General features: G+C 44.1%; 1 protein-coding gene across 8 annotated transcripts in view; it reads left to right on the forward strand.

Moving 5' to 3' along the window:
- Positions 1-8,401, forward strand: part of OPHN1 (oligophrenin 1) — a 125,818-nt gene extending 117,417 nt beyond the window's left edge. For 6 of the 8 annotated variants that reach the window (XM_075068767.1, XM_075068764.1, XM_075068766.1 and 3 more), the window contains 5 exons: positions 83-394; positions 3,196-3,361; positions 4,815-4,865; positions 5,799-5,849; positions 6,382-8,401. In XM_075068767.1, the coding sequence (XP_074924868.1) occupies positions 83-394; positions 3,196-3,361; positions 4,815-4,865; positions 5,799-5,841 (572 nt within the window). In that variant the 3' untranslated portion in view covers positions 5,842-5,849; positions 6,382-8,401. The remainder of the gene's footprint in view (positions 1-82; positions 395-3,195; positions 3,362-4,814; positions 4,866-5,798; positions 5,850-6,381) is intronic. The other 2 variants (XM_075068771.1, XM_075068770.1) reach the window with 1 other exon arrangement.
- Positions 8,402-12,268: the final 3,867 nt, after the last annotated feature.

Here is a 12,268-nt window from a genome sequence, read left to right on the forward strand (position 1 = left end):
GAGCACTTGTGAAAATCATGCCCTGTGCATCTCAGTGTTTCACTTGGTACGTGTATTTATTCTCTTTTCCTTCGGTTCACAGGTGACAGCCATGACCAGACGCCTAATGGTACCATCATCCCTAATAGCACAGAAGCCCCCAAGCCACTACATCGCAGCAGACTGCCTACACAGAGAGCAGGGGAGGCTGATCCTGGAAGGCCTGGCTCAGAGAGCAAGCATGAACAGTACTCTGAAGTGGTTGTGGGAAAGCTGGTGTCCAAGCTGCAGGATGGGGGAGCTAAGCTTGCCAACAAGGCCGCAAACGGAGTGGTGACTGGCACCACTGCTCTAAAGACCTCCATTCTCCATGCTAAGAGGCCTACTCTGAGGCCCGTGATATACAGCAAGGAGGGTAAGTTTTCTGCTTTGGGAGGTCTCAGCTGACCTCGGATGGAAATCTCGCCCATCTTGTTGCACTGCAGAAATCACAACAAACTTTGTGACAAGCACCCCAAATGTTTTGCGTTTTGTCAGATTGGAGGGGTAGGGGGTTTGCAGAGGGATGTGCTATTTCTGCAACCTGTGTCTCTTTTCATGCAGTTCAACAATAGGGGACCTGAGATCAAAACCCTCACGTGGACCACTGGAGCTGGACCCTTCTCCTTCTGAGGATGTTCTGATCCAGATCCAATCATCATGCGTTCAGCCCATTTTTAGTACAGATGGGTTTGTAAGCTCAGCCTGTTGCTTACTGATAGAGGAAAGGACATACATTGGCCTATGCTATTTCAGAGCTTTATGTAGCAATGCTGATATGGTAGACTAGTCCTCTGAAGCGTTAGACATGATGGGAACTAATGCAAGGGTTTGACCTTTAGATTCAGAGATCACAGAGTGGCTCAATGGACTCTGTAAAATCAGAATTCAAATGTGAACAGAAATTATTCAGAACCATTTACGATGAGCGCTTTAAATATTGAAAACTTGAGTAACTTGAAATATACAAAATGCATTTAGCTATTTAAACAGTGCGCCTGCATTTTGTATTTCTCTCAGTGCAGACAAAGAAAATCAATGAAGTCACTTTTACTTTTGCTTATAGTCAGTTTCCCTTTTAGGTTCTTGTTGCTACAATGTCTGGATTGCACATACTGGCAGGGAAAGGTTTATTTCATCCGTTTCCACTGGAATTTTAAAAAATCAAAGAAGCATTTCTGTTTAGCACAAATGTAATAAAAAAAACAACAACGTGTTTTGGTAATTTAAAAGAATCAATTTGAGACCAAATTTAAGGTGGCATTTTCCATTTAAAATAGATAAAGGAAGGTGTGGTACTTTGCCAAGATGTACAGATCAGTCCAATGACACAGATGTGGGTTGTTTATAAAAAAGAAAGATGACTGATTTGTGCATTGACAGCTCTTCCTGTGTTCATCTCACTGCTTATTAGATGCTTTCATAACCTAATAGCCTTCACAGTCTCGCATTTAGAAAGGAAACAGTAGGCTGCACACTTAACGTTGACTCCTGGGTATAGTAAAACAAAAGAATAACAAGGTTTGGCTTGGTAGCACAACCATAAAGTTAATTTAAATAATACTACTGATCTCATATAAATCTTACCTATGAGTATTAGAAATCTGCTTTTGGTATAATAGGATGGTTTTTACAGATGGAAGTGGGTGAACATAAGCTGCTATTTAGCATTTGAAGTTACGATGCTTTTATAATGTAACACATTGCATCTCTACAGTGTGTCCGAAGTACACACATTGACAAAATAGGCTTATGCGATTTTGGGATGTATAAACAGTGAATCTCAAGTAGGAGTAGGGAGTTTATATGACATCTGTATTTGGCACTGATGCAACCACTACTGGAATACTGGGTCCAGTTTTGGTGTCCATAATTCAAGAAAGGTGTTGAAAAATTAGAGAGGATCCAAAGAAATTCATGAGAATGATTAAAGGATTGGAAACATGCCTTATGGTGAGAGACTGAAGAAGCTCAATTTACTTAGCTTGTCAAAGAGAAGGTTGTGGGATAACATGATCACAATCTGTAAGTACAGAACATGGAGAACAGAAATTGGATAAAAGAGGGCTCCTCAATCTACCATACAAAGGAATAACAAGATTGAGTGGCTGAAAATTGAAGCTAGACAAATTCAGATTAGAAATAAGTCACCGATTTTTAACAATGCGGGTAATTAACCATTGTAATGTCTTACCAAAGTTTATGGTGCATTCTCTATCACTGGAAACTTTTAGAAAACAATCCAATTTTGATTTAAAAGAGAGAGAGATATAAATAGATATAGTCAAGTTCTAACAGAAATTAATCTATGGCCTGTGTTATGCAGGAGATCAGACTAGATGACCACAATGTTTCTTCTGGTTTCATAATCTATGAACCAGTCAAAATGCTTCCTAAAGAAGTTATGTAGTGGCTTGGAAGGTGAGATGGGAAGAGAGAGAATGATTTAGTGTTTCAGAGGAAGAAGGGAGAAAGGATTTGGAGAGACTGCGTGGCACAAATGAAAGAGCATCTTTCTTCACAACCTTCTGCCAGTGATGGCAAGACAAGGTGAAGGATGCAGGATGCCAAAGCAGGTGGAGTGCAGTGGCTGAGCAGGCCCTAAGTCGATAACAGGTCAGAGAGTTTGGATGGAGTGGGGCCATGGAGAGTTTTGAAAAGTATGATTGCAATGCTCAGTTGGATTCTGAGATCGATAGGAAGCCAGGCCAAGGAACTCAGGGTTAGAGGGATAGGAAGCTGGTGAATGGAATGGATAGGAAGCCAGGGAAGGGGAAGGAAGATGCATGGGGCAGGGTAAATATAGTCCAGCTTCCTGGAATAAAGACCTCATGTGAAGTTTGGTGAAGCAGAGGCTCGGGAAGGTCCTAGGGGGAAACTGCAGTAATCTCAGCTATGACTCAGCATTAGAATTTAATCAATCTCTCCCTGATTCTGTAGAGAAGCACTGAGCATGTTTTCCATTGGAAAAGCTTGTGGTTAGTTTTTTATCTCAAATAATAGCCTCAGAGACATTGAACAGGATCTGTTTACCATGAAACAGTAATGTCTGCCTCTGTGTGGTTAGATTCCCATACTGCCCCTCTCTCCAACCAGCCTGAAACCTCTGCCTCTTCACAATCTTTTGCTCTCACTCCAAAGCATTGTTGACAGTGTTTGTTATCTTCAACCTTTCAGGTGAATACGACACCTTCACTAAAGCCCGATCCCCTGGAGATAAGCCAGTGATAACACGGCCACCAGTGAGACCTCCAGACCCTCCGTGCAGAGCTCCTCCATCCCAAAAGCTGGAGCAGAAGCCTGAGCCAATAGCAGGAGGAGCGGAGGAAATGCCTTCATCTGTGTAAGTAGGAGGCATTTCCTAGCAGGCAAGGGATGTGCAAAATGTGCAGAAGGAAAAGGCAAGGTGATAAAAGCCATACAATGGCACTAGTCTAATGAAACCATGAGCCTTTAGTAGGATAGTCACGGGGACTCCATTTCCGCCTCAGGACCCTCTGTTGTGTCCAGTGACAATGGTGTGAGAAACTTCTAATCACTTCCTGATGAACACACCACACTAAAGAACAAACTTTCCAAGAAAGAGTTGAGGCTGCTTGGATTTGTTCTAAGCAAAATGAGGGGGAAGCTGACCACTAATTAAACTGAGCTCTGCTCTCCAATTTCACTTATGTAATAGCTGGACACCAATCCCATTGGAGTCAATGGGAGTGTTCTTATGTAAAGAATGACTACAGATTTCACCACTGACTTCAGTGGGCGTTTGGCTTGCAGAAGGGTTTCTAAGTGTTATCAGCAAAGAATTCACTCTGTGCTGCTAGCGCTGTAATACCATAACCGAGCTTACATTTTTCATTTCTCTGTCATCTTGTCAGGGTCTGACACTGACACTGGCTGCCTGATACTTTATCATGGACCTCTATTCTGGCATTTCTTCCCACTCTCCTATAGATCACAGAGTCACAGGGTTAAGATTTCTACCCGCTCCCTCCCTCAAGCCCTCACATACCTCATTGCTGGTGACTTGCTGTGATGGAACATCCTTTGTGACTACATTAATCCATTTATGTACCCAAAAGCCAATGAAGTGTCATGCCCTCCTTGAAACAAGAGGTGCGATACCCAATTGTCACGGCACAGCACGGGGAATGCAGTGTCCTTTGGAGAGGAGCAGAGTCTGAGTTCCCGGTGCATTGTGCTCCCGACATATAGTGTCTCTGGTATAGCCCTGCTTGATTTGGTGAATAACTTTCAGTTAAGCAGTGTTATGTAGTTGATTCAAATCCTGCAATTTGCACTCCTTGCTCAGGTCAAACTCCTGTTGGTTTCAGTGGACCTCATGCCTGAGGAAGGATGGGCAAAGGATGGCCTATTACTGTTAATTGTTTGCTGTGATTCCTTTTTCTTACAATTACAATTTGAAGTCAGGTTTGTGGTAAGTCTGATGAAGATCACAGGTCATAAAATTAAGGATACAGGTGTTAAAGATTCTCGAGCCAGTGTGGAGGGGTTTAGGCTGCCAGGCTGCAGGCAGTAAGACATCATCTCTAGCAGCAAGCAGTCAGAACTGTGTCTGGCAAGAGCAAAATGAGAGGTGTGAGAGCAGGAGTAGCATCTCTGATCAGACCAGAGAAGTATATTGGTAGGAATCTATAGTTGACCATCCTCAGTGCTTTCCATTGGCAGCCTGCCTCCCTCCCCTCACCAAATAATTGCTCTTTGACACAAATAGCGTCTCATCAAATAACTGCCTTGTCATGGGAGAACTTAAAGAATCTTGCTGGCTTTGTTTGCAGAGTGGCCTCTAGAACAAAGTTCTTCGAGACAGCTTCCCGGAGGACAAGCAGGTAAGAGATGCCAGGAACTAGAGTGCTTTCACACAAAAACACACACAAACAAAAAAGCCTGCAGCTCAGCACAGAAGTGACCCTCTAATCATAAGTGGGCAGCGCAGGCAGGAGGCCCCCATCTGGTTCTTTCCTAGACTTCAGTATTCCTGGGTAACAGAGATGGTTTCCAACCAGAACACTGCATCTAAGCAAACCAGACTTTGAGGCCTTCACAGTCTAGATCTGAATAACAATCCAGATCTGGGTCTGAATTTTGTAGGTTGAGCTCACATCTGCTAGGTAATAAATATTTCTTTGGATCATTCTGTTGATGTGAGTTCAGCTCTAGGCCAATGTATTAGATGTTGCGTTGTATTTCGCAGTACCCAATACCTGAACAGCTTAGGACCATCAAAAAGATGAGACTGATTGCTTCCTTGAATCTGTCCCCTTGGAAGTACAGGGTATAACCTTCTTATACAGGATTAGACATTAAACTGACACTACACAAAATCGGTTTCCAATTGGAACTCCACTATTAATTAATATGATGGCTTTGAAGTCAGCGTCAGATCCTCCGGTCAGGGTGGGGTGGCACTGTTTTGAAGTAAATGCAGTTCACTCTTTCTTTCTGCTGTAAATTTAGTTCTGAGCAGTACCTGTACATGCAGGTTTCATCTCCCCATTGTCACAGATCACCAGCGCCACTGTTTGGTTTTTTGGCATGTACCAAAAGCACAATCATGGCTTTGTGTAGATCTTTGAGAGAGTGACAGATGGGGGGTGGGTCTCTCGTAGCGATGCTTACAATTTCCTTGCCTAGTGTACTAAGCAATATACATTAACCTTGCCCGCCATCCCATTCCTCCTCATAGATTCATGGCCGTGATTTTAGACTTGTTTATTACATTGATTTTCTTTCTCTCCCTTCCCATATCCCCTCACTCATAGCTCCTCATCACCACAAGGCAGACTCCCGAGTGATGAGAGCTGAGGCTAAAGGTACGTGTCTGTCACAGAAAGCAACCAGCTGCATAATTGTAACCTGGCTTCAGCTGACTGGGTGGAGTGGAGGCCACTGGAGGTAGATGAGAATTTGTAAGGAGAGACTGACAGCGGCCTCCTCTCGCCTTCTCCGGCAGAAGACTGGGGAGGAGAGGTCATCAGAAGTGGCCCATTTCTCTCTCCTGTTGCAGTGTAGCAGGGCAAGGTAGACCAGTGTTCCGTGGTTGCCATGTAATCCATGTTATTCCATGGGATGGATTCCACTGCAGCTGCTGCAGAAGCTGCTGCCTGTTCTCTGTGAACCCTGGCTATGGTCACTACTATTTTGTCCTACTGGGCTTTAAGGTAGATAAATGTGTGTCTGAGTCCTTGTTGTGAGGGGCTACCCACAAAGTTCATGGCCAGGTGCAAACAGCCCCAGAAATAGGGCATGCTTGGTTCAGTCCTGTTTCTAAGGGTTAAATGATCAATGTGTATTTGCCACCAATGACTGTCTCACACTGTTCACCTGATTGTTTTCTTCTTTCAGGCTTTTATCTGCCTAACCCTGGCTGGCTCCAGGAGATTTTCTCTGCTTCTGAAATGGACTCACCTGCTCTCTAGACTGTTTCAATCTGTGTGATGTGATCCTGGAGTGCACCTATCCCCGTTGGACGCTGCCTGTGGAGCATACTGTTGTGAATAGCTCATGCGGTTACAAGAGAAGGGGATGAAATAGGAGGAAGACCCAGGCCTTGTCCCTGTTAAATTAAATGTTTGTTTTGGGCCATTTTGCCACAGCTCCCCTAGCTCCTGCCTTGGGCAGCATGTAAAGGACACTTGTTATGTCTAAGGAGGGTGATAAATGGTGAGTCTGACAGAGTGGTGAGAGCAGACCTAATCTACAGAACTGAGCGGAGGGCAGGCCATAGAAGGAATAGGAACAAGCACTTAAAGCAATCTGCCCTCCAACCCTCTGGAAATTCCACTCTGGAAAGACATTGAGCTTGGATGGATGTGCAGTCAAAATGCAAGCGACCAATACCCAGAGCTTGGGTACCTGGATGTGACAAGCTGACATCTGAATCAGACCTTTTTGCTGTTGGAACCTTCTTGCCATTGACATGTTGTTTTAAAAAAACCTGTTTTGAGTGCTAAGTAAACCATGTTGTGTTGTTTCAGTGGTTAAGGCATCAGTGTGCATTAAGAGAAAACTCTGTTAACCATATGGGTCCACGTCCTGGTTCCACTGCAGGCCAGTGTTCAGCCCAGCATACATATAGCTGTGCAATGTTCAGTCTTCCTACCATTCCCCGCAGATCTAAGGCAGCACCTTGCCAATTTCTGATCTTGCTTACATGCTGCAAGTGTCCTCAAGCCATTTCCAGGAGCCAGTGTTCTGTTAGTCAGGTGCCTTTGTGGAGCTGCTCCCTGATTTCCCATTGCTTGGAAGAAAAGGTTTCATGTTGTTACAAACACCCCTCCATAAAGTTAGTGGGTGTGAAACCAAACCAGACCTCTATGCCGTGTATTCCAGCTGGGCCTAGTGCACAAATACTGACTTGCCAAAGGACCACTGCAGCGCATGCAATTCGCTGATGCTTTCAGAGCTGTCTTCATTGCCTGTCTCTGTGCAGCTAATGTGAAATCCTGCTTTATTAATGAATGTACTTCTGTTTTTTGCAGGAAATGACAGTGGTGTGTGAATAGTGTGCCTGTTCCCTTAGACTGCAGTCCTGTGCTCAGAGCTGGCAATCCCAGAGGTGTGCTTGTAGCAGTGTCAGATACAGGTGGCTTCTAAAAAAGTGATGTAAACATCGATATTACATCATGCACATCCGTGTCTCTGGGCTTTCAGAGCATGTGATCAGCCAGTCCAGTTCCTCCATGACACACTTTTGTGATTAGAAGAAAATAACTATCAACATTAAAAAAAGTAACAGCCTCTTTAGGTGCGGTTGTTAAAAATGCACAAAGGTAAGGTGGCCCAACTGCAAGTGTGGATACTGGAAACAGAGCTAGTGGTACAGTGCTTTCACCTGTATCAGAATTACACTAATCTTGTGGGGAATCTTCTCCAGAGTCTATGGACCAATTTCATCTGGTATCAGTGGAGCTGAACCTTTTTAATGCAGATCCTTTTAATCCAAGGACAGAGGACACAAAACCACCATTCTGCCACTGAGAATTTAGTCACCATTTTGGCCACGACTCTCAGAGAGAGAGAGAGAGAGAGAGAGAGAGAGAGAGTGTGTGTGTGTGTGTGTGTGAGAGAGAGAGAGAGAGAGAGATCAGACAATATTTCCAGACATGCCCTCTAATTTTGGGTGCCCAGTTTTGAGACACCAGCGGCCAAAATTCCTGAAGTCAAACAGAGCTGCAAATGCTCAGCAGCATTAAAACCCAGCCCCCAAGTATCTAAATATTAGTCACTCAGAACGAGAGCCAGCCAGAATCTGAGGCCCTTTTGAAATGTACTCTTAATCATTCTTCCCAGCGCTGCAACTGTACAGATCAATCTTCTGTATGCAGAAGGAAATAAAGAAACAGAGCCAGATTCATTTGTCTTGCAGAAGATATCTGTGGTATGGTTTCTGGGGGACAAATTGCTATTTGTTCATGGGAAAAAGAATGTGACCCAGCACAAGAGGTTTGTTTTTCAAATTTCTAGTTAATTCTAAACAACGGTGGGTAGCAGCGAATGAACTGCACTTCTCTCTGTCATGTGCTTTTTTCCTCCATAAGCACAGTTGTATGCTGGGATGAGTGTGACATGGCTTTAATACGTACGGTCTTGCAGATGAGGGTTTGAGGGACATTCCCTCATGTCTGTGACCATGAACAAAGCAACTGGAAGAAAGCTGGGGATTCAGCACTGCTGTTCTGAATTTTAAGGTGCCATGTGACATCAAACATGATCTATTTTGTCTTGTAAAAAGGTTAGATTAGCTGTGATGTTCAAGTTTCCATGAAGTAAAAACCTAGGACACATGTCCTTCAAAGTGTTGATGCTCTCCCTTTTTTTAATTACATGAAATGTATTTAAACATCGTTAGCCCTCCAGATGGTATGTGAGCCAGACCCCGTCAGACACCTAATGTCTTTGTACATTCTGACATGGACCACAGAAAGGGGAAATGGAGCAGGCCTAACAAGCCTCATCTAGTCCATCTTCCTACAGTGTTGGTCCCTATTTGTCCCTTTATTAATGCAGTGTCCAGTCTAGTACAGAAGCTCCAAATGCTGATTTTCCCAAGTCCAATAGGAAAACGTTCTACAATTCAGAAGGGTTTGATTTGGTTTGGTTTTTCCCTGTTATTTCCTATGAATTCCTTCCTTAATTTCATCCCATTACCGCCTTGGACATAATTCCTAAATCAAGCTATAAATAATTCCTCTTCCTCCTAAGGTGGGTATTATACAACTGGATGAAAACAACTGAGTGGCTTGAACTTTAACTGAATGTGGCAGAAGCCACTAGTGAATTCTGTGCTCTCATTTCACACGCAGACCAAGCCACGGGGGAGGTGTACAGGTCACCACAGTGTGTGCGAGAGGAGAGGAGCTGAGTTAGCCCTCACCTAGAATCCTGCCAAGATCAACAGCATTGACTGTTAATTTTGTAAGATGATCAAATTCCAGTGCCACTCTCCATGCAGCGAAAGCTAAAGTAGAGAAAAATGAATCTCTGCTCTAACATAGGCCCTTTAATAGCTGTGAACTGGTAAGGAGGCATTAGATTCAAACAGCTTCCGGAAACAGAGGAGCAAAGACACAAGGGTGATTTTTGTGTGTGTATGAAACTGCTCCCCTCCCACAGCTAACACCCAGTGGAACATCCACTCCAAGGGGCAGGTTTTCCTTAGCAAAGGGCTTTTCATTTCATCTGGGAAAGTTTAGAACTGGAGATGGGCCTGAACCAAAAACCGCAGATCTGCTTGTGTATGAACTTTGGATTCTGCCTTTAACTGGGAGCCGCGCTGCTCGCTGCTTGCAGCCTTTTTCTTATGCTGTGCTCGTTTTTCCTTTCTCTTTGGTTACAGCAGGCAGCCACATCGGCCTTGGTGTCCTTCAGACATAATTTGCCCCATTGAGCCCTGCAAGGGGATACACCAGTTGATGCTTCATCTTGCTAAGGAAAACCACTAGAGCATTAGAATTTAGCCAGTTGCAACAAGAAGCTAGTTTCCATCCACTGCTCCACATTGGGCTGACTTATAGCATGTTTCTCCTTTATTTATTCACTCAAAGTCACCAGAAACCATTGCTTCACATGCCCTAGGCTGGGAAGTTGTGAACAGACTCCAAGAAGCTGACTTGTATGAAAGAAGATGGAAGACTTGAGAAAATGGTCTGCAGCCAAATACCCATCTCCAAACATCTCTCCTTTTTGGTACAAAGGCTAAGAGCGGGGGTGACCACCCAAGGGTGCATCATTTGCGGGAAGTGCCACAGGACTCACGGTATACGTTTAAAAGTTGTGTGATAATGGGCCAACAGCCGAAAATATATAGAGCTATAAAACCGCTATCATCATCATCATTTGACCCACAGCCAGTACTTGCCAACATAATGATTAAATAAAACGAAATAAGATCTGATGCTGTTACACTAAGAAGAAAGGAAGATTTCTGTAGACTGGGTTTTATAGTATTTTAATTTTTAGTTGTGGCTCTATTAATAAGGGAAAACAGAACTATTTCTTCTGTTGGATGACAGCTCAATACATATCTGGAGCCTAATTTTGCTCTTGGTCACAGCTGTGTGATTTCACTGGATTTCACCTTTTAGTACTTAAATCTTCCATAGTTGTTAATTTTTCCAATGAGCTCGTTTGTCTAGCTGGGTCTGTGCAGTTGTTAGCAAGTACATGTGTGCACTGGGGTTCTTTATGCCAGGCTCCAGCACACTCAAGGCAAGTACCTATGGGCCGGTGAAGCCGCACCGTCTTGTGGAGGATTATTACTGAGTGACAGCCTTTATGTTGTCTAGTATTTAAACTAAGTTTGCCTTGTTAACCTCAGACCACCGATTCTTGTTCTAGCGCCTTTTTCCCTCTGGCCAGCAACTGTTGTTAAATTCTTTTCTCTTATGTCTGTTGTCCTGTTTGGATTGATGCTAATTTTGCACTATTACAAACATTTTTTTTTCAATTCTGGGAATTTTGGTTTATTTTGCTAGAATGGCCCCTCCTGAAGACAAAGTGTCCCTCCATGTTCAAAGAGAGGCCTGACACCGGGTGTAGAGCCATGACTGAGGAGCAGAAAAAGCAGATGGCAGCCTGAAAGGCCAGGAGACCATCCTAATGGTTGTGAGAATAAGGGATGGGGAGCAACAGCTACTAAAATGAGGAAGCTCAGGTGACAGTGAGCGAAGCGTGTCTCTGGAAGAGGGACTTTTATGAAAGAATGGACAGAGCAGCAAGAGCTGTTTGACCCTACAGCTAGCATGAATACTAACACCTATAACTGTTTCTGCCTCCTGACTCTGCTGTTAATGTCATTTGGCTTTAAGGTTCTGTAAAGTCTCCCAAACCCACAGGCCATTGATTGTGAAGGCTTTGACCCAACAGTATATGGAGCCTGCACTATCGATGGCTTGGGAAGGATCAGTGCTGGGAAGGTAAGAAAGGAGGTAGAAGTAGCCAATAAAACAAGTGCCCCGTGCGATTGGCAAGGAGTCAAATGGAGCAATCATTGCTTTGAAAGGTTCAGCCTATGCTCCAAAGGGTTGCTACTGGAGAGGTGTCCCTTGCTGCTCGCCTTGGTGTGTGCACTCATTTCACAGGAGGGTTACTCTGAATCTGAATCCTTCCCATGCTGGCAGACCTCCTTTAGGGCACAAACAAGGCTAGGCCAGCCCTGTTTATCCTATTGGCAAGTTTCACTCATGCCCTCTGTTTAGACAGCAGGGCCAGATTCTGGCCAAACTTGTCTCAAGCTTGCGAATTCATGTTCTTAATCATCCTTATTAGGAAGCATACATATGAGGCCAGTGTGAGAGGAGGGGGCTCAGGTCTCTGACAGCCCCCGGGTGTTCAATCAGTTCTCTGATTTTTATCTAGGGAAACCTATAAATAATTTCCATCTGCCTCTTTCATCTGTGTGTACAGAAAGGGCACTATGAGACGGCGGCAGGGAAACTTCAAACAGCATCCTGGGGAAGGCTTCGCCAAAACATGTTTCATGAGACTTAGCGCCCCATGCAGCTGCAGAGAATTAGCTTGGTCAGAGCTCCTTGCAGTCTTTCTAATTCACTGCCTCTAGTTCTTGTAATAGTATCTGGCATTTCCACTGTGCCTGACAGCTTGACAGAGCCCCAAATGGTTCATAAGTTTGGTGTAGCTATATATGCAGCCATCACCAAAGGGCAGCCATTTCTAGGGCAAAACACAATGTCTCTTTTAACAGCATGCAGGAACATTACACAACAGTTGA

This window comes from Chelonoidis abingdonii, chromosome 8 (genome assembly GCF_003597395.2).
Source record: "Chelonoidis abingdonii isolate Lonesome George chromosome 8, CheloAbing_2.0, whole genome shotgun sequence".
Taxonomy (NCBI): domain Eukaryota; kingdom Metazoa; phylum Chordata; order Testudines; family Testudinidae; genus Chelonoidis; species Chelonoidis abingdonii.